The sequence below is a fragment of the Sphaerodactylus townsendi genome, linkage group LG03 (genome assembly GCF_021028975.2).
Source record: "Sphaerodactylus townsendi isolate TG3544 linkage group LG03, MPM_Stown_v2.3, whole genome shotgun sequence".
Classification (NCBI taxonomy): domain Eukaryota; kingdom Metazoa; phylum Chordata; class Lepidosauria; order Squamata; family Sphaerodactylidae; genus Sphaerodactylus; species Sphaerodactylus townsendi.
This window is the reverse complement of record NC_059427.1, coordinates 127,589,025-127,611,896: the sequence shown is the minus strand read 5'-3', so window position 1 is coordinate 127,611,896 and position 22,872 is coordinate 127,589,025. Positions and strand designations below refer to the sequence as shown.

Here is a 22,872-nt window from a genome sequence, read left to right as displayed (position 1 = left end):
GAGCTTATTAATGACCTGAACAGGTTTGTAGTAACCTTCCCTCAGAATTGTAACCTTTCCTCATATTCTGTCCACTCTGGAAGGTTTAAATTGCCTTTCCTGCAAGTCCCTTTTCTCTCTTATTGCTGTAATCATGTCCCTCTGCTCCTTAAGTAGTTACAGTGGCTATTTATTTATTTAATTGGATTGAATATGCTGCCCCTCCTTTTAACGGGCTCAGGGCAGCTTACAACGTTTAAGCTGTGTGCCAAATTCAAGTTGATAACACATGGTAAGTATAAGCTAATATTTCAGAAGTAACAAAACATTTATATTGCAATGCCATTTATACCAAAGCTTTTGAATTTTGATTCATGCTTCTGAACATCCGTGCATATGTACAGTACATTCTGTTCAGCTGTGTTGTACAAAAGCAACTCATCTCATAATAAGATGGTTTGGGACTGAAGAACATTCAAATATATTGATCTACCTTATTGCAGCATGAAAGAACTATAATGTCCAGGGAAACTACAATCCCACTTAATTCCCCACACAAAGAGTTCCTCAAATTGTTCTGTGCAACAATAATATAACAAACGGTCTCTCTGGCGCTTCAATTTTCTCTTTATAGTACATATGACTTCCTTATTTTTATTGTCCTCTTATCTTTTTCTGCCTTTAGGAGACAGTGGACACTGCTTTGGAATTAAAAAAAAAAGTCAACTGAGTTTAAGCCACAACCTCAAGGGAATATTTTGATAAACGAGATAAACATGGTACAAAGGGAACAGTTTACCAATCCACTCTGCAATCACCTTCTACTGATTAAACTAAGCAAAGCAAACTAAGCAACTTATCATTGGTGAACAATGCTACAGAAGTACAAAGACCACCAACAAAAAAGAAAGAGGCTTCAGCATACGTAAGGGGAAAAACAGGCCCAACATATTACATGAAGACCTTACATCAGCACTTGGGAATTTACTCACCTCAACTGCCAGTGATTCTGTGAGGTTCTGACCACTCTCTGGTACAGGGAGATGGCTCAGGCTGCTGACACAATTTGCCCTAAGCGATCTCTCTGGTTCTCTGGTGAACTGATGGCAATGAAATGTGAGGGACAGTGGCGTATTTACCCAGGGATGCTTACCTCTTTTCCTATCTCCAGGCATAATGCCTGCATGCTGCCCTGAGTTATCTTGATTCTGGCTGTTGCAAAACCTCACCCCATACACAGCCTGCTTACAATAAGTGGGTGCTGAACATGGGATAGGAACCCAGGAAAAGCCAAGCTTCCTTTTCTCATTCTCATCTACCTAACTCTCTTTCTCTCTTTGCAAGGATCCTTAACCGCATTTTCTCTCAGAAATGAAATAAAAGGAAGAAACACATGAGGAAACACATGAAATTCCTTGCTACATACGTTCTCTTTCTTGGGATATTTATTTGCTTTGTTCAGAATTTTTTCATTGCTACTTTTCCAGGAACCTGCCTGAATTAGCCTACAAAATAAATAAAATGATATTGATCAAGATCCTGGCATTAAAAATTTAGCCCAGCTGGGTTTACGGTCCATAAAAATAGATCACCAACAGCTTAAAATAACAGTTTCCAGACTAAAATAGTATTAAAAGATTAACCCAATAATTAAAAGCCTGGGTGAACCGAAACAGTTTTGATTTGAAGGAGAAGCTGTTTTATGGGGAGGGAAGTGTGGCAATAGGTGGGTTATGAACTGCTCTTGACTGTAAGTGTTTTGTGTGGAGCAATTTCTGTTTCGAATGTTGGCAAACTGAATAAAGGCATGTGATTAAATGAGATATTTTCTCCCGCTGATTTCTAAATCTCTCCTGGGGGGAATGAAGCCAGACAGCTCGGCTTCTCTGAGTCATTACTAGTTAGGGAGGGAGGGAGCTTCAGTGAAACCTCTGCAAACCAGGAACTTTTCAGTTCTGCTTCACACATGAGGGAAGTGGGGGAGATGAGCAGGAGCGCGTGGCCTGGAGAACACGCTGAGTCATCCTTTTCACAGATGGAGACTCGTGAAATCGGAATGCAGCCACAACCTTAAAAACTAAATAAATCGATCAGCATATTTTTATCATCGCTTGTTTTTAACAGAAATACAATCGAGTGTCTTAACTCCCAACTTTTCTTTCTGGGACTTTTAACTCCCATAACAATGCAACCAAATGCAACTAGTAAGAGAAACATTAAAAAAAAACCTAAAATTCATGACATGTAATGACAAAGGCAGCAGTCTAAGGCTTAAAAAAACACAAACCAGGCAAACATCAAACCGAGGGAACAATGGAAAGCCCATGAGGGGAAAAAAACAGTTTTTCCGTGTCAGTAGAAAGACAACAAACTTGGCATCAAGGAAGCATCTAAGGGGAAGGCATCCCACAGCTTGGTTGAGACAGCTGAAAAGACTTTATTCCTAGGTGCTACTCATTTCACCTCCGAAAAAGGGAGGAGGCAGAGCAGGGCCTCAAGTGTCAGTTTTACAGGATGACATTCAGTTCTTTTGGATCCAGTGATGGCCTTTTCAGGAGAGATGTTGCAGCCACTTCCTCCTAGAAACTGCGTACTGCCTCCTCCTGTAAAAATGCATATATGTGTTCCGAGACCAGGGGTCTGCATCCTGCGGCTCTCCAGAAGTTAATGGACTACAATTCCCATCAGCCCCTGCCAGCATGGCCGCAGGGTGCAGAGCCCTGTCCTAGACCAAGACAATGGTTCCCCTTGGCCAATTTTATCCATCCAGAGAGAGAAGGGTCGTGGCGAGAGGGCGGTTGCTGGTCTCTTTCAAGTAATTTGTTCACATCCTTAGGTTGTGCTAATTAAAAGTTATCCCCGTTTCCAAATATTTGCTGCACAGAACACTCCTATTCAGCAGCTGGGTCTGCCATGTCAATTAAGCTGAGTGGAAAGCCAAGGCACGCATCACCAAATTGATACAATGTTTCAACACCAATAATTCAAAAAGCACCAAAAAAAGAGGGAAAAGCCAGAAAAAGGAATCTTATATTCAGTATTATAACAAGTAAAATCGAGTCAAATGACTGAACACTATAAAAATGAATAAAACTTTGAACAAGTTTGTACAGCATAACAACCAGGTATGTGCACATTCCATTCCTTTGTAGAGTTACTTTGCCTGAATAAGTTTTCATCTTTCTCCACTGCAGCAGAGGACCACATAAATTCCAATTACCTCCTCTCTTATTTGTTCCTCTTAATTTGTTCACGATGGTATTACTTAACTAGATTGTTCGAGACATTTCTGCAACATATGGGATTCACAGCCCAATCCCTAAAGTATAATACCGACATAAGCCCACCGACACAAACAGAACATGCACAGGTAGCGGACTTGAGGATCAGAACTATATCTTGTCGGAAAAATGATTTACTGATAGAACATTGTGTCACACCATATGGTTATTTCTGATCTGTGAAAAGGCAGACTATTTTAATTTCCAGCGCAGTAAGTCTCTTAATCTGAACAAACCCAAGGATCCAGCTAGAATCCAAAATGTAATAAACAGAAGGATAATCAGAGCCTGGAAGGTGAAAGTATGCCTAATAAGTTGCTCTCCCAGATGAACACCTCAAATCCCCGTAATTTAGTGCTGCAGAGAAATTTCAGAGCAGCTGAAGTATCTGGGTCAACAAGTCTATCAGCACAACATGCAAGCCTCAGAGAACACAGAACACACATTATCCCCCAGACGTTAGGCAAATCACTTACCATCTCAGTGCAATCTTGATTGGTGTAGTAAGGCAGGATGTGAACAGGTCAGCTGGCAGGTCAGGGATCATGGGTAGCAACTCACTGGCTTCACATGCTGCCAGCTGAATGCAGTTTTTCATCGAAGGGGGTAAGGGCATCTGAGCGAGGGGATGATTTGGGTTAATTGCAGCCACCTTTATGGGAGATCAGAATAAAACAAGAAACAGTTAAGACTTCCTTCTGATTAACTACCATTATCTGGAAAGTGCTCTGATAGTGTGGATCTTTGACAGCAGATGTCAGAGTTCAGCAAATCACTCCATTCAACACTGCTCAAATTACTAATGATACTGATGTACAATTATAATTCAGGAATGAATAGCGCTATATTGTATTTAATGTCTTAAGAACATAAGAACAAGCCTGAAGGATCAGACCAGAGTCCATCTAGTCCAGCACTCTGCTACTCGCAGTGGCCCACCAGATGCCTTTGGGAGCTCATATGCAGGATGTGAAAGCAATGGCCTGCTGCTGCTCCCGAGCATCTGGCCTGCTAAGGGACCGCATCACCCCATATGTCCCAACTCGGCCTCTGCGCTCTGCAGAGGCCAACTTACTGGTGGCCCCCGGCCCCTCTGTAATCTGGCTAGCCTCCAGCAGACTTGGGACCCTTCTGACATAGCCCCGGCCTGGTGTTCCACCCTTCTCCAGCTATCCGAGACCCCTCTCACAGGGACCCTGGAGTGAAATTCCACATGGGGCCTGTAAGACTGTGTTGTTCCACGAGACACTTTGGAGTGTCCAGCTGCTGGCATGGGTGCCCCTGCACCCCTGCCCCTAGGGCAGTTACATCAGGGTCCCCCCCTCATGTGGGGTCCTGCCATCAACAGGGGTAGGTTTAAATTAGAATTGGTGCCTTTTATTATGTATTATGGTTTTGCTGTTTTATGAGTTTAAAGCTATTTTATAGGATGGAGCCTATGTGTTTATATTTGTGACCACTCCCTGGTGATATTTGTAGTGAATGGTAACACACCTTGAACTATACGAGGATGGGCATTATACAAATAAATAAATATATGTATCATAATAATAATAATAATAATAATAATAATAATAATAATAATAATAATAATAATAATAAGGCATTTGCAAAAAGATGTCCTTCCTGTGCTCTTCTGGCATTCTATAGTGCACAATCTGAAGTATGGAAAGAGTCCTGCAGACAGCAGATAGTTTTTTGCAAAGATATTATCTTGGTAAGCATAGAAAGATGCCTATGTGAACTGCATAGTCCAAAGCTGGAGCCTCATCCATACATCTAAAAACAGAAGGGGATAAAAGAAAACAAAAAGTTTAAAATGCTGAGATCTCAGATTACTTTATGGAGCTGCCCTGCCACCTATTTCACTTTCTTTCAGATGTCAGGCTTTTTGATTAGGGGCTTTATCTTACCAGCTTTTAAATTGTGTGCTTCTGTCACGACAGTTTTAATGTTATCCAATGGCTTGTTTTTAATGGCTTGTTTTTATATTGTGGTGTTGTTTTAAGTGTGAGTTACCTTCAGCAAGTCTCTAAAGAAGAAGCATAGAAATATAATTGAGATCTCAGCCGCCATTCTGGATTGCCCAGGCAAATGTGTGTGTGTAAAGATAAAGTGCATGGAAGAACGGAAGGAAGGAAGGAAGGAAGGAAGGAAGGAAGGAAGGAAGGGAGGAGGGAAGGGAAGGAGGGAAGGAAGGAAGGAGATAGGGAGGGAAGGGAAGGAGGGGAGGAAGGAGGGGAGGGAGGGAGGGAAGAAGGGAAGGAAGGAAGGAGAGAGGGAGGGAGGGAGGGAAGGAAGGAAGGGAGGGAAGGAAGGGAAGGAAGAAGGAAGTTGAAGGACAGAGAAGAGGACAGACCAGGACCAGAGGGGGAAGGAAGGAAGGACCAATTGAGAGGGGTTAACTGATCTCCCTTGTAAGTCCTCACAGTTCCTGTTTCTCACTTCTAATTAGTCAGGTGGACAACTGGAGGTAAAAATGTAAACTGGGAGTGATACCTGAAATAAGGGACGTGTAGATAAGTCTTCAGTGCTTTGAATGTAGAATGGGCAGGAACGGAGTGAAGGGAAACTGCACCCGGTGCGTATGCACGCGCCCTGCACCCCTCCAAGCCCCCATCCTGCCCCATAACTCCCCTGACACGCCCCTGGAACGCTCCAGGAATGCCTCCGCTTGGGTAGGCAGCATGTGCCTGGTGCGTTCCCCCCCTTGGCGCAATGCCATGGAGAATGGGCCATATTATGACTTTGTGAACTTCCCATAGAAATTGGAATAATAGAAAAGTAAGTTTGGTTTAAAGGTTTTTTTGTGGTTGTTGCAAAAGCTGTAAACATTAGCTGCTAGAATGCCATGGGAACTACACAAGGAATTCAGAGGTCAGGTACTGGGATTTAGGCGCCCTGAACAAGCTTCTCCTCTAGTCCTATTGCTATATCTCTTAATGCTTTGGTTTGCTCCATAGTACCCCTATATCCCCCCAACCATTCTTGGGAGGGGAAAGCCAATATCAACAAGAAAAACAATCTGTTTAGCGTGAATCCAAAAATTCAATTTACATCCTCTGTGCACAGCAAGTACAATATATAAATCATTCATTTCAACATTGTGTATAACAGTAGTTTCAGTTTTTTCTGTGTAGTAACTACACATTTGAATTTACTTCATATGGCAACCCAACCAGGACTGGCATGAGGGTTGGGGGGGGGGGGGTGGCCAACCTATGGTGGCCAAACTATGGTGATCCAGATGTTCATGGACTACAATTCCCATCAGCCCCTGCCAGCACGGCCAATTGGTCTGCAGCTCATTTTCAAAGGAATTGCAACTTACTTTGGGGTCCTGGCCTATGGGTTGGGAAACAATGGTGTATAAGACACAAAACATTACTCTGGACAAGGCAGCCAGATCAACAAGATTCACTGCCTGAAAATTATTGTAAAAGAACTAAGAACACTAAAAAGCAAGGAGGAAGTATTTTTTATAAAGTAGCCTAAACATGGTGCAATATATCTCTCTAGGAAAAAAAGTAAAGTTTTTGATATTCCAGGATATTTCTGGTTACTGCTTAAGAGATTTCTGGTTTTAAAATTCTGGATGCAATGAAGTATTTGTTCCAGCCCACAAAATAACATGAGATTATCAGCTCGAAACCTCACAACAGAGGACAGCAGTGGCATAGCTACCACGGGAAAGGGGGGTGCGAGTCGCACCGGGTGCACGTCAGGGGGGGGGCCCCAGCAAAAATGTATTTTTGAAATTTTTAGTGTTTTTACTTTGTCAGCCAGCAGGGTGCGCAGTTTTTAGGATAGTGGCACCAGAATTTCAGGATATTGTCCAGCGGCACTCCTGCTTATACCAGCCAAGTTTGGTGAAGTTTGGTTCAGGGGGTCCAAAGTTATGGACCCCCAAAGAAGGTGCCCCATCCCCCATTGTTTCCAATGGGAGCTAATAGTAGATATGGCTACCTTTTGAGGGTCCGTAACATTGGACCCCTTGAACCAAACTTCGCTAAACTTAGGTGGTATCATCAGGATAGTCTCCTGCTGATACCAGCCAGGTTTGGTGAAGTTTGGTTCAGGGGGTCCAAAGTTATGAACCCCCAAAGGGGGTGCCCTATCTCCCATTGATTCCAATGGGAGATAATAGTAGATGGGGCTACCCTTTTGAGGGTCCATAACTTTGGACCCCCTTAACCAAACTTCACGAAACCTGGGATGTATCATCAGGAGAGTCTCCTAAAGATACCCTGAAATGTTGATGCTGCTAGCCTAACAACAACACCCCCTGCAGGCCGAAAATTGAAAAAACCCCACAAAAACAAAAAACACAAACACACACACACGGGGCGGGGGGGGGGGGCAGCAAAACTCCGATTTTGCACCGGGTTCCATTTCCCCTAGCTATGCCTCTGGAGGACAGAGATGCTAATTAACTAGAAAGATCTGACTAAAGCTGTTCCTTGTATTCAGGAAAGAAAACGGCATATTTAAGAACAAAAAAGAAAACTACACAGAGATGTTCTAATGAAGTCTATTCCAAAAAGAGAAGGTCAAGTTTGTCAAGGCAAAAGGATCATTATGCAAAAGGAATACACAGAGAAGAAAATTAAACACCTTCTTTAGAGGACATATAATTCTTAAGACAGAAAATAGGCAGCTTGTGTGGAACTTTTCCAAAATTCAGTGTGTTTATAATGACCAGAGGCAGTAGCCAGACTGCAATAACAGCTCCGTTTTTTGTCCAGAGCAGTGGGTCACAGGAGAAATATCAAATAATGTTACTTTCGTGTCAACAAGATTAGTCAAAATAAAGTCAACAAAATGAAATCGCTTCAAACAGTAAATTGCTTCCCAAGGTCTGGATGACATCCTCACTATAAGTTGTGCTTGATACAGCAACAGCCTGCCATGAAAGCTGAGTCATGATGAGAGAATAGTCAGGGGAACAGAAATGCCAAATACATCTTTCATACACTGAATATGCTCTCGTGCATGCATTATGCTAACGCTACACCTATAACAATGGCTAGAAATCATGGCTGATTCCGCATGGCCAAAAACAGCTGTGTGAAAACGGTGTGAAAACAGTATAAACTCTTTTACACCGTCTTAAACCCTTTTACACCATTTTCACACTGCTTTCACACTGCTGTTTTTGGCTCATGCGGAATCAGCCCACGATTCGTATAAATTAAGAAAGAGTAGGCTTTTATACCCTGTTTTTCCTGACCTTAAAGGGTGGCTTACAATCACAGCCCCTTCCTCTCCGCACAACAGGCACCTTGTGAGGTAGATGGGCTGAGAGAGTTCTGTGAGAACTGTGACTAGCCCAAGGTCACCCAGTAGGCTTCATGTGGAAGAGTGGGGGAATCAAACTCAGTTCTTCAGATTAGAGTTTGCCATTGTTAACAACTACACCACACTGGCTCTCAATTAAATTCATTCTCTGTTTATTTGCTTATGTATCCAACAGAAATTATGAGTTTTCTTCTTCTTTCAAAGCATGGCATCCACATTTTTAAAACAGCCACTAAAATTTAACAGTAGGTTGATGGGAGGCTTTCATCCCAAAGTGTGCATGTTTAAGGTCACAACTTGAAGTTAACAATAGGTTGTGGTGTAGTGATAAAGAGTGGTGGACTCTTTAAGCAGCAGCTGGACAAACCCTTGTCAGGTATGTTCAATCTAGGCTGATATCTAGGCATTGAGCAGGGGGTTGGACTAGATGACCTTCTAACTCTATGATTCTATACCCTCACCCCCGCCCCTTTTTTTTTAGTTGGCCACTCAGATGAACAGTTTCCTGCCCTTTTTTCCACTGGGAAAAATGTAGAGAGAAGACCTGTTTTCCCATACTTCATCACTGAAAGTCAACCTATCTGTAGTCCAGTTTGGTTGCATCATTGCAATTTATTTTATCACAAAAAATCAAATTTGGCTGTATGAATATATAAAACCAGGAATTATCTAAAAGGAGCTGAGTGTGCTAAGACCTTGACACATCCAGATTTCCCTAGCTTTTCCCTGGCCTCTCATTTCCCATTGCTTTAGTCCATTGCCATTGCAGACTGCGGTAATTCCCTTGTTGCTCAGTTGACTGCCTGACAACTAATCAATACACCAACTACAACTGAAAGGTAGCACAAACACTAGTAACTAACATTAGTGATCCAGAGTACATGGTTCCCATCTTCTCAATATTTGTAAGTAAGGTCTCAGTAACCCAGGATATATCAATTCTAGAATAAGATTGGTGCCAATGTGAGTTTCTAGTCCTAGGATTTTTTATCACACCATGAATCAACAAAATTGAATAAGTCCATATATTGAAACCCATTTTTAGGTAGTCTGCCTTTGTTAGCTTTTTTGATCTATCCATATTCAGGTCTAGTACAGCATTCCTATCTCCAATTAAAATTAATTCCTCCTCTTGAAGCCTAGAATAGATTGGAAAAGTTTTTTTTAAAAAATCTCTCTTGAATTTTTTGGGGCATATATGTTCATATATGCATACCGTACCATACCGTACCATATGTTCATATATGCATACCGTACCATCTGTGAGGTTAAGTTTTAATAAGATAAATCTTCTATCCTGGTCTTTGAGTTCTTCGGCTACAGTAATCTGTTGGTTTTTGATATATGTAATGATTCCTCTTTTCTTAGTATATGCTGAGGCTATATATGCTTTGCGTGTTTTTCTTTCTGAAGTCCTCCAAACAGCAACTAAATTGGGCTTACTGTGCAATATTTTCAAGTACAGATACTTCATCTACAGATGTTATCATGGGAGTTAAGTGTCAAGAGCAGACCTGAGACTTACGTATTGCCCTCTCTGGACCTCCTCACTGAGGAATAAATTAATGAATGTGTCAGGCAGTTCCCATCTTTAATGAATAGTGAAATCTCCTGAATTTGCAAAACAGAACCTGATTGAAAGCTGGTTTATACTGTTTGGGGAACTGGGAGATTAAATAAACATGTAATCTTTCCAGTTCACTTCTTTGTGTCTCCCTCTGTTCAGGGAGAAGTAGGGTGTGACCTAAAATTAGCTCTCTGTTTATCCCAGCTAGGAACTAGAATAATCCATAAGGCCCTCCAATTTCTCTTCAGTTCTTACTGTTCCTCAAATGCCCTTTGCTATGTCTAGGTAATATTCAGGGACACCACAAAACATTCCCAGTACATCACCAGAGCACTGCAATCATTTTAGGTTGCTGCAGTATTTATTTTTCCACTGCTGTATATATGTCATTTCCCCTGTGTGACTGAACATGGGAAACTACACATAATGATATACAATATTTTGAGTTAAGGCCAGTTTACTACTAGAACTCAGCGTTTGAACAGATGAACAGCACAATGAAATGAAAGATAAAGGTGTTGTTGCCAGACTGACTCATGGCAGTTGTTTTAAGACAGTGACGCCTCTGCCCATCCTGCCAACCCCTTGGGGTGCCTCGCAGTACAATACCAAAATGGGGAGCCCATTCTCCCCATTGGCTAACGAACCCACAAGGACACAAGTAAAAAAAAATTGTCTGGACTTGCCCTTGCCCTCAATTGCCTTGCAAATAGCCACCATACCCTTCCTGAAGTGATTAAGAGAACACAATACTCATGCCCTGAAGAACATTCCCATTTCCAGCTCTGGACCATACACCATGTAGAGACAAAGGACTTGTTAATGTTTTTGTCCCAAGCGTACTTACCAGCATTGTATTAACCCAAGGACTCTAACTAACCTCTCACTAACAGCAGCCTCATTTGCATTGTAATTGTTCTATAGCTGTGATACAACCAGCTATCTTTCCCCTTTCAAGCACTCCCAAGCTTGACACATCAAGCTAATGCCTCAACCATTAAATGAACAACTCAAACCATTATGATGTTAGCCTCTTGGCTTTCCCCAGAAAGGCAGGACTCCTCTTTATCCTGGGAGATTAAGTCTCTTAGAATGGCTAGAGAGCTTGATGTCTCCTATAAAATAGGCCTTTGCCCAACGATCAGTGGTCAGTTTGTCTGGACTGCTGATCTGGCCACGCTGTTCTGCCCAGTGCATCTGAGCCTGCCTTGGGGTTCAGCTGCTGCTGTGTACCACCTGCTTTCTACCCTACTTCCTGCAGGTCACTGGACTCTTTCACCTACCCAAAGCCACTTTAGGATCTGGTACAGTATCAACCCTAAGAATTCCCCTGATTCCTCCACAATTCCCAACCTATATCTTCAACACTGCTTATATCCTAGGACTGTGTGTGTGTTCTGCTGTTCTGATTATTGTGTGCTTGTGTACCCCCATTATCCCTTAATAATAAAAGCTGGTGCGGAGCTTTGGGTTGGGGTGTCACCAATATGCTGATAACACCCAGCTCATTCTGCTGACGGAGGGGGGGCGGCCTCTGCCCCTGCGGCTCTACAGCATTGTTTGGAGGTGGTTGCTGGTTGGTTGAAGCAGAGCAGGTTAAAACTCAGTCCATCGAAGACAAAGGTCCTTTGGCTGGGCCGTGGTGAGAGGCCTAGGGATTTTCAGTCGTCGGCTTTGGAAGGGGTCATGTTGGCCCCGGCCTCTCTGGCTTGCAGCCGGGGGGTCCGTCTGGATTCCTCCCTTTCTATGGAGGGCCAAGTGGCCCATGTTACCCAGGTAGCTTTTTTCCACCTTCGCCAGACTCGGCAGCTGGCCCCATACCTTTCCCACGCTAACCTGGCCACTGTTATCCATGCAACGGTCACCTCGAGATTGGACTACTGTTAACTCGCTCTACGCGGGCCTTCCCTTGAGATTGACCCAGAAGTTGAAGCTGGTCCAGAATGCAACTGCTCGGCTTCTTACGGGGGCTTATCAAGATCATATTATCCCTGTATTGTGCCATCTGCACTGGCTCCCGGTGGAATTTCTGATCATTTTCAAGGTGTTCGTGTTAACCTTTAAGGCCCTTCGCAGCTTGGGGCCCTCATACCTGCGGGACCGTCTTACCCCATATGTCCCGAAGAGGCCGCTGCGTTCTGCGGCGGCGGAGTTACTGGAAGTCCCCAGCTCCTCAATGATGCAGCTGGCCTCTACCCGGGCCACGGTCTTTACAGTCCTGTCCCATGCCTGGTGGAACACTCTTCCTCCAGCTGTCCGGGCCCTGCGGGACCTTGGTGAGTTCCGCAGGGCCTGTATGAGTTGTTCCACTGGGCCTTTGGACAGGTTGGTTGCGGATTGGCTGTCCCCTTGTGAGGCCCCCACCATATTTGGGCCATCTCCGGCAGTGCCTTTATATTGGCTTCATCTTTGGCACTGCCGGCCTCCTGGCCTTAAGATCAGGCACCATCGATGTGGGTTTTTAGATTGTTGTGGTTGTAATTGTTATGCTGTTTACTGGATTTTAAGGGTTTTTAGATGTGTTTTTAAGTATTTACTGTTGTACACTGTTATTGTGAGCCGCCTAGAGCCCTGTGGGGATGAGGCAGCCTATGAAATCTAAGGTAATAAATAAATAAATAAAATTAATAAAACTGTTAAACTTTACTTGCTCTCCTATAGAATTTCTTGCGAACACTGGTCTTTATATACATAGGCAACAAACGCTACTGGGTTTGCCCAATCTTTTGCTAAGTCAAGAGTTTGCTCTCGTTAATTTCCCACTCTAAAAGAGAGAGACTCCCACCATTTTGGGTAATAGTGTGATTTTAACACCTGGTGTTGCATACCATGCAGATGCGTTTTTCTCCTCCTCCTACAGACTCATGTAGGAACATCCCAGGATGGAATTCAGAAACTGTGAACTGACATATGGGACTTCACAAGACAGATGTCAATGCCATCCACTGCAGCCTCCTCAAATTATAGGAAGTGATGGAGGAAGAATGCAGAGGGAAGGGAGAATTGGCACCATCTTCTCCTGATGTACAAGTTCTTGCTTCATCCAGGGAAGAGTGGGTGATTTCCCTAGTTTCCCTGTGGTGCACCCGCCTGATCCTGAGTATCTCATAATTGAAAAGAGCAGCTTCTAGGAGAGCACAGGAGATAACCAGTGGATGGGGGAAGGAAATAGATACAATTCTATGAAATCCACCTGTTCAAAATGCATAATACCTAAATGCTCAGATACCCAGAGTCTCACCTGCAACGTTTAAGAAGCTGGTGTTTTGTACCTTTCTGTGCTGCTATTGTTCGCTCTAGCATCACAGCAATTGTTTACAGGAGACAGTGAGAGGTCAAAAGGACTAAGAGTGGAAACTTGAGATTGCAATTCTCATAATTGCGAGTGCAGGCAAGGCCTGGTGATTTCTCAGAACTGACAGCGTCCTCATCTTCTACGTGCTAACAAAACTAGAGAAAAACAATTTTCTTTTTTGTTCTAACATATTAGGAAAAATATTCCCCAAACCACTGACATGTAATATAACACTCCTCTGGGTTGTGACTTCAAAGATTCATCACTGCCAAACAAATGAAAACTACAAATCTGATTTCATCAGTTCTGATCAGAAGCAGTTAGTCATGTACCCCACTTGATTCTAAAGGAACAAGCACTCCCACGGTTGTATTTAATTCCCACACACAGAAGATATAAACACAAAGGAATATCGTGCTTTAGCACAAATTAGAGTTTTTAAAAAGGTCTGAAAATAAAGGGAAGGGGGGGAATCCAATACGTCAGTTGTCTTTTCGGTACAGATTGAGCCATGCCCGTTAACATGTGGAGTCTCCTCTGCACCTTCCTTTTCCAGTTTCCCTTAAACTATAATAAGCTGGGTCAAATATATGCAATTATGTGGGAGGACAGAAGAAGATTAAGCAGACTTTTGTTTAATGCAGTGCACTTCAGCAGCTCATTTAGCTACCCAGAATTATGGCGTGTTTACAGACACTCTCTGAATTCAATGAAGCTAGTTAATTAGATAATTTAGAGCAGGATCGGGGTGCCTTATTTCTCCATAAGACCTACCAAGTGGTTGGAACTTGCATACAGTTTTTCTTAAGAGATGGGCACCTGACTTGGAATTGGTTGTACCTCCTGCAGCTGCCAGTCTTTTCGTGAGCAGCCATCATAGTGCCAAGAATGACACGAACCCATAAGGTGAAAAGAACAATCGGAGTAAACTTTGCATCTGAAACTCAAACTATTTTCTGAATGTGAAACATTCAGAAGGTTCCAAAGATGTTTTTTTTTTAAAGAGTGGCCTTACCACTGCCTTTTTCAATCCCCCTGGAAGAATCCCTGAGGACAGGGAGAAGTTGATTATACCCCTTAAGAGGGTCCACACCCCATCCCCACTGGCTTTCACCAGCCAGGATGGGCACAGGTCTAAGGAGCAGGAGGTAAGCTTCGCAGCCACCAGGATCTATTCAACATCAGACTGGGAGAGACGGCTGAATTGGTACAGAATCAGCTTTGTCACTTTTCACTGAAAAGAAGGGAAGCAGGGCCTCTCTTAAAAGTTCTTCCCTTCTTGATGTCACTGTCTGAAACAGTGTACTTGGAATGGTAGGACCGTTATTCACTTTCAACTGACTTGGGGAAGGGTATCAAAGCACATGGGAATTAATAGATGAAAAATGGACAGGGCCTTCCCATTCCACTGAGTCACCATCTTCTGATAGTTAGGAAATTTGGGCCAGAAGTGGATTGTCTAGTCATAGCCCCACTACTCAATATGTACACAGGGCTTAGCAAAGCCTTAACTGATTTATTTGTTTTGTACCTCACACAAACATTTGTGCCTCCTTTGCTAACAGCCTTTGTCATCTTTCATTCTAAAAGGTCTCTTACTCTGAAGCAGCCCTTTTATAGGAGCAGGTTTGGCACCTATGCTTAGACCTGTGTTCCCGATTACACCATTTGATTGTAATGAATTGGCTGACATAGTGGACCTCTCAGACAACAATGTCAGTATCCAAACAGTTTGCTCTCCTATCTATGGAAGTAATTCTATTCTGGGGCCAGATCTCTGTTCTCCTATTGTGATTACTCACTGGGGACAAAGCTATAGTATTCTCATCTGACCAATCAGCATCCAAAATAGTGACTATGGCCTGTGCTCACTACCTAAAATGCAATCCTTACTTTTTGCCAAGTTTGCAATTGGTTCTGTAATCCTTTTGGGGTTTAGAGACAAGAGAACATGCTCTGTATGCTGAAGGACAGAGGTTTAATACTCAGAACTCTAGCTAAAGGATCTCAGTTGCTCTCTCTGACACACTGGAAAACAAATGCCAGTACAGTTCAATACTTAGCTAGACGGAGCAATGGCCTCACTCGCAGAAAACAATTTTATATATAAATAGGCTCATTGGGGAAATGGAAAATACAAAGCTTTTGACTATACAAGCAGAACTGGGGATGGCGACAACAGCAGCTCATGTGATGGGTTGCAGGGAGGATTGCACTTCCTGTCACTAAGCTCCACCAACGGCACAGAGGAATGCGGTGCTCTTTATGGACAGCATCAACAGGTGGCACCAGAGGTGCACAATTACTGAGTGGAGAGAGCAACCCAGCACCAGCAAGACCTATCATCTGCAGCCATGCCAAGTTGTGCTATCAACTTGTCATCTGTGCACCTACACACTACTGCAAAAACTTGGCACCACCTCCTCATCACCTCCAGTATGAGTGCATCATTCCCAATCACCCCTTCAGGAACACTCAATGATAGGAGATGAACTATTCCTTGTGATGTCAACCACTGCTGGCTGAAAGTGGAGCTTCTATCATTGTGAGCTTCTTCTGCCAATGTTACTGCTTTGCTCTCACACCTGGACAAATTTGAGGAAAAGTGGGAAAAGCAAGGGAAAATACTAAGTTATGGTTGAAACTTGCTCTTGTTGTTCACTCAGCACCCTCAAGTGACTTGTAAAATAAGATCTGTCCAGTATCTGAAGGCAAGTCAAGAACTGCTTTAGTTGGTGCCAGAAGCTTCTGGTCACAATCTTACTTCCAAGTAAGTGCCTCCAGCAGAGCTGTAACAATGGGGCACTTGCCTTGGGCACACAAAGCCAAGGGGCACAGATAAAGTATATATCACAACTAGAAGCAGCAGTGGCGTAGGAGGTTAAGAGCTCGCGTATCTAATCTGGAGGAACCGGGTTTGATTCCCAGCTCTGCCGCCTGAGCTGTGGAGGCTTATCTGGGGAATTCAGATTAGCCTGTACACTCCCACACACGCCAGCTGGGTGACCTTGGGCTAGTCACAGTTCTTCTGAGCTCTCTCAGCCCCACCTACCTCACAGGGTATTTGTTGTGAGGGGGGAAGGGCAAGGAGATTGTAAGCCCCTTTGAGTCTCCTGCAGGAGAGAAAGGGGGGATATAAATCCAAACTCTTCTTCTTCTTCTTCTTCTTCTTCTTCTTCTTCTTCTTCTTCTTCTTCTTCTTCTTCTTCTAGAACAAATACATTGATTATAATAGCTGATACTATGTGATTATTACCTTTTATTTATATACTTACCTTTGTAACACAACAAATAGAGGGGGCGCAATTTTATATTCTTGCCTTGGGCACAAAATTAGCTAGTTACAGCTGTTGCAACTTGGCTAAGATCAGATACATTTTTAGTCCCTTGTTAACACTGACATGATAACTAATAACAGTCTTTTTTGGAAAATGTCCTGTAATGTTGCTGCCAGGTTGCACCTTTTGTTTATAATCATACCACTGCTAGAATTCCGGAGAGTGATTTAAAATGTCCCAAGAGATTCTGGTAACTCAAAAAGGCACTTCATAAAACTCCCCTCCTGGATGATTGAAAGAGGAAACCATATTGGAGCAACAAAGAGGTGCCCTCACCTTTTGTTTTAAAACACAGAACACAAATACAGCTGAATTGGCATTTAACTTTTTCAGAATACTGAACTGGCATTTCAGCCCTTCATCTTCCCATCCTTCGGGTATTCATGCTGAGCAAGAATTCTTCCTAATTGCAGTCTCCACTGAGGTTTAAGCCTCAAGCAAACCCTCCCGAGTTGCATCCTCAGAGGAAAGAGCTACTTTCCATAATGCTGATAACATAGAGTGTACTTATTCTATGAATCCATTCATTGCCAAAAACAAGATTATCTATACATCACGTTTTTCATTCTGAATAATTCAAGCTTGTAGACCTCATGTTTTACTCAGAAAAGTTTACACATTTCTTTATTTTGTTTACATTATTTATAGTTCACGTTTCTCACTGGGACTCAAGGGAGATTACATCAGAGACAGAAGTAGGGAAAATGTAGCCTGGTGCAAAATCTGAGTTTTCCGCTCCCCTCCCCCCCCCCCAATATGGGTGGCTGCCTTCCCCCACCACAACCAAGCAACTTTTTTTTGCACCAGGCCATCTCAAAGTCAGGGTGGGGGGATGAGGGGAAAGAGGGGGGGCGTGGGGGCGATTTTCCGCCCCCTACGTGATTAAATGGCTGCAGTCTAGGGATATTTATCCCCATATGTTGTCCCTGGATTACATAGAATGAATTAATACAATCAATAGAGCAGGACATTCCAGAAACAATGCTATAATATTAAGGTTGAAAAACCATAAACACATGAAACACATGAAAAACACACTGAATCAGACTTTTGGTCCATCTAAGTTAGCACTGTCCACTCTGACCAACTGTGGCTCTCCAGGGTCTCAGGCAGAATTGTTCCACATCACCTACTTGCCTGGTCCTTTTAACTGGAGATGCTGGGGACTGAACCTGGAACCTTCTGCGTGGCGAGCAGATGCTCCACCACGAAGCCACAGTCCAAATAAACCCCAATCAGAAATCTAAAAACAGAACTCAAACAAAGCACACGCTACATTTTGCAACAGTTGAATAGTAGGACTTTACTTACAGCTAGATGCATACAGTAGTATAGACCATGGTTCCTAATTATTTATCCAAGTAACTTTGAAAATCATTTTGTACAGAGTATCCCGGTTTCAAGTGTAGAAGAAGTCCTCTTGAATGCTTCAGTTTTCCATAGTATGTGAAAGCCAGGAAAGTGGAAGCCTTCCTAACCACCTCAGGCAGGACATTCCACAATGTGGGGCATAATGGAGAAGTACAGATAGCTGTTGATCTTGCCCATTTGCAAGTTAGCACCTGTGGAAGACCTTGCTGATATAAGTGAAGCTGCTGTGGTGGAGCGTAGAGAAAAAGACAGTCTCACAGATATGAGGATTCAAAGTTATGAAGGCAGTGGTGGGATTCAAACAGTGGTGTAGTGCCAATGGGGCTGGGCAGGGCACGACGGGCGTGGCCAGGCATCCTGGAGGCAGGGCATTCCTGGGCGGGGCTGTGGTGAGGACACAGGGCACGCGTGCCCCAGGTGCAGTTCCCCTTCACCCCGCCTCTAGATTCAAATAATGACGGTTTAAAGTATAAAAAAGCAATATACCGAAAGATAGTGTATTATTTCTTTTTTATATAATTATATTGATTGATTTTAAATAATAACATAAGGAGAGAAACCAAAAACTGTTTACAACTGTTAACATATTACGAACATATCTAATTGTCTATCTCTCTCAACCCCCCCCCAACTACAACATCCTATATTGCCTCCCTCCTTCCCATATTTCCCTCCCTCCCTACTTTCTACTTCCCCTTCAGATTCTAATAACTTCTTTTTTCTATTCCACTTGAAAGAAAACTAACAGAGGGAGAGATCCAAAATCCTTATTCTAAAAGAGTAGTTTAAACTCCTCTCTTTCCAATATAAATTTCAAGGGAAAAAAAGAAAAAGAAAATTCTTTACCTATAATACTTTCCCAACCTTTATACCAATGAACAAAAAATAGAATTACTATATATTGTATTATTTCATACAGTTCAAACACACGTGGGGGGTGCCATGAGGGGCAGGGGGGCTGCAGAGGACCCTGGGGGGTGATTTTGCATTCCCCACTGGATGAGATTTGTTGTACCCAGGGACAGAGATTACCCCCTTGTCCCTAGTGGAGTTAATCATTAATAACCGGTTCTCCGAACTGAGAAAATTTTAGTAACTGGTTCTACAGAATAGGTGCGAATAGGCTGCATCCCACCTCTGTATGAAGGGCTTTGTATGTGATAGCCAATGCTTTAAACTGAGCTTGGTAACTGACAGGCAGCCAGTGGCATGACTGCAGAATGGGAGTAACAGCTCCATCTATCTCCTGATAATAGTCAAGCTGTGGTATTCTGCATCAACTGGAGCTTCTGAGTTGATTCTGAGATCAATGTAGAATGCAATATAGTCGTCTAGCCCAGAGGTGGGATCCAGCTGGTTCGCACCAGTTCGCCCAAACCGCTAGCTAAATTTCCTGTAGTTCGGAGAACCAGCTGAACCAGGGAAGGGGGACCGAGGGGGTTTTCAGAGACCCGAGCAGCTGGGCGCCTTGCCGAGGCTTTCAGAGCCTTGGAGAAGCCTGGCTGCAAAGGCCCCCCTCTTCTGGGAGAGTCTCCCAGCAGGAGCCACAGAGCTTTCAAAGCTTTGGACAGCCTGGCTGTAAAGGTGCCAGGCTGGTCGTGGCTCTGAAAGCCCCCTCGGTCCCCCTCTCCTGGGAGAGTCTCCCAGGAGTGAAAGAGCCATAGAGCATTCAAAGCTTCAGCTAATCTGGATGCAAAGGTGCCAGGCTGGTCGTGGTTCTGAAAGTCCCCTGAGTCCCCCTCTCCTGGAATAGTCTCCCAGGAGCGAAAGAGCCACAGAGATAACTATTTAGAATCCCACCACTGGTCTAGCCCTGATGTTACTGGGCATGGATCAAGGTAGCCAAATCAGCTGTATCAAGGTAAAGGGCCATTTTACAAGCGAGGCTCAGTTGGAAGAAAGTCTTTTTTGCAGCTCTATTAACTTGGCTCTCCAGCTTAGGTGCCAAGATGCCAATAAAGCTGGGTCCAGTATAACGTTAAGGCTTATAACTGAGTTATTAACAGGGATAAGCTGAACTCCATCAAAATAAGTACATTTTCCTTCAAGATCTCAATTACTAGGAAATTTGGACAATGACATATAATGTGCATATTGATGACAACCAACTTCAAAGCTACTACCAATTTGTTCTGAAGGCTTTATTGAGACTAAAAAGCATGGGAGATAGAATTGTGCCCCATGAGAGATGTGAATTGTGGATCTCCACAAGATAGGTCCCACACTGATGATGACTGGTTTCCAATAGTAACCCTTTGAGTCCAATCTGAGAAGAATGATCTATTTCTGCCTCCTAAGTGTTTCAAAAGATGACATGCTCTACTGTATTAAAGGCTGCCGATAAATCCAAGCAGATCAACAAAGAGGCATGGTCTTTTATGATGGAGGTCATCAACTAAAACTGGAAGAATCATTGCTGTCCCATACCCTGCCCTGAAGGATACAGAGTAGATAAGTTATCCAAAAGGAGCTGGAGCTGGACTGCTACTCCTGTCTCTTTGCCCAGAAAGGGCAAATTGGAGACTGTTCTATAATTGGAGATTCTTCAATACTTGTCCATGCCATTTTTGTGTAGGGAAGGTTTTTTAAAAAAAAATAGTGGGTGGATAATCACTTCTTTAAGTGGCTGAAGAAAGGTACTCTGAGTTAGTGAATGATGAGATTTTAGCAGCTAGACACTAGCTATAAATAGGATACAAGTAACATTTCCAACTTCTGTCATTTTTCTCTTTCTTCTGGATTTTGTCTGGATGTTGTGACTATGCAAAAATAAATGCTAATTCCAAATTAGCACTATATTTCTTAGAGTTTTAATATTGTATGTCTGTTATAGTGAAGCATTTGCTTTAATTCTAAAAAAGTTTATATTTTAAAAAATATTTGTGGGAAAAGCTCCGCTTATATTAACAAAGCTAGAAACACCATCTGGCCATCCTTTAATCCGTACTACTACTGCAGGCCAAATTTTTAAAAAATATGTCAAATTATTCCATGAGTCAATAATCCAGTAGGTCAATCTTTCTGGTAAGGCACCAAAAAACAAAACAGCACAGCAGAAGAACTGAATACATGCAACTTATAATCCTCAGTCTCCATACTGTATAGGCTTCCTTCTTTGTAGAATAGAAAAATTACATTTAACAAAATAAATATTTAGAGGTATTAGCTAGGAACCGATTTTGTGTTTTTAATATCTGCTATTTATACAAGCGATGATTTAAAACAATAACCAATAACATTAGGCATAATTTGGGGGGAGGACAGACACTTCTTAATTTTAATTAGAACTGTATTGCAAAGACCAAAAACTTAGTTAATTATGAAAGATAACGATGCACTCTTGCACTGTTATACATGTGTCATCTGAAAACAACATGTCATTTTAATCCTTCACATATTTTGTTTCAGAAAACTGCAAGCACCTTATATAATATATTCTGCAATGGACATGGTCTAAAACTGAACTGTACAATTCTTGACCAGTGAATTCATGGTCATTCTTGGCTTGCTCATGCAAAAGAAATAGCAAGATGGATGTTAACTGATCTGTAGCCTGAGGGTAAAAGATTTGCATAAACAAATTTAACAACAGATTCCAATCAACACCAGTTAATATAAAATGCTTTTTATCAGGCAGTGTATATAAAAGACAACATTAACTCCGGGTCCTCATCTGAGAGCCAACTCTCCCTCCCAGCTTTGCAACCTCTCAGCACCAATGTCAGTATCACCTATTCAGTCCTGGCTTCTCCTTCAGTAACCACAAAAGAGTAATTAAACACTTTCATCAGCTGCTACAGTGATCTACCTGAAGGAAGCACTAGCTCATTAAACTTGCTTTCATCAGGCTTATGGCTACAGTGATCTACCTGGGTTTGAAGGAAGGAAAACTCCAAACTCCAGCTCAATACACATCTTTAGTGTAAGGGCTAGACAAGATGAACAACCAACGTGATTCAGACTTGCTGGGTTTGAGGAAAGAAAACTCCGAAACCCATAACAAAACTTCTTGAGTGTAGGAGGGATAGACAAGATGAACAACCAACCTGATTAAGATTAGCCTCAAAATTCTTTGGAAAGAGCAGTACTTTTCCCTGTTCCCATCAGAAATGTGCAGCTTGCTTTACAGACCCATGGGAACAAAAGGGAAATGACAGAAGAAGGAAAAAGAAAAGTTTTCTGTATGAAGTCAAGTATAGAGACAGAAAGACCTTCATAGGTTTCATTGAGGCCTATTATGAAGACAGTGAGGGCTAAAGAAGCCAAACAGTAAGCATATCCTGCCATTCATAGGTGTAAGAATTTTTATTGTTATTTATTACGTTATTTCCCATGATTCTTACAACACTCCAGTGAGGTCAGTTTGGCTGAGACAGAATGACCAGTCCAAGGTGCAAGTGAGTTTCACTACAGAGGCAACTAGCTTTCCCCTGTCCTATTCTAATGTTCTAACCCTTACATTATATAGGCTCTTTACTTTTAACAGTATGGCTCCCAACACACTGGGTGATTCCATTTTGAAATGTGTAGTCTATGGTATGGATCTATTGGAGCATTTCCACCAGAAGGGACATTTTGTACTGCAGTGCGTGGGGGGGGGGGGGAGGAGCAAGAATGTTGTGCCCCTCAGGCAAAACTCGTTCCACCCATGGAAAAGCTCCAAAAGATCCAAGCCTAGAACTATAGTACAGCACAATTTACCGTAGCTTCTTTGACTTGAACTAATAGGGACCACTCCACTCC

The 22,872-nt window shown here is 42.8% G+C and overlaps 1 protein-coding gene across 6 annotated transcripts in view; it reads right to left on the bottom strand.

Annotated features, from left to right (window-relative positions):
* RPTOR (regulatory associated protein of MTOR complex 1) overlaps nt 1-22,872 on the bottom strand; it is a 458,205-nt gene that overhangs the window by 259,756 nt on the left and 175,577 nt on the right. For all 6 annotated transcript variants that reach the window (XM_048488432.1, XM_048488434.1, XM_048488435.1 and 3 more), the window contains exon 6: nt 3,737-3,912. In XM_048488432.1, the coding sequence (XP_048344389.1) occupies nt 3,737-3,912 (176 nt within the window). The remainder of the gene's footprint in view (nt 1-3,736; nt 3,913-22,872) is intronic.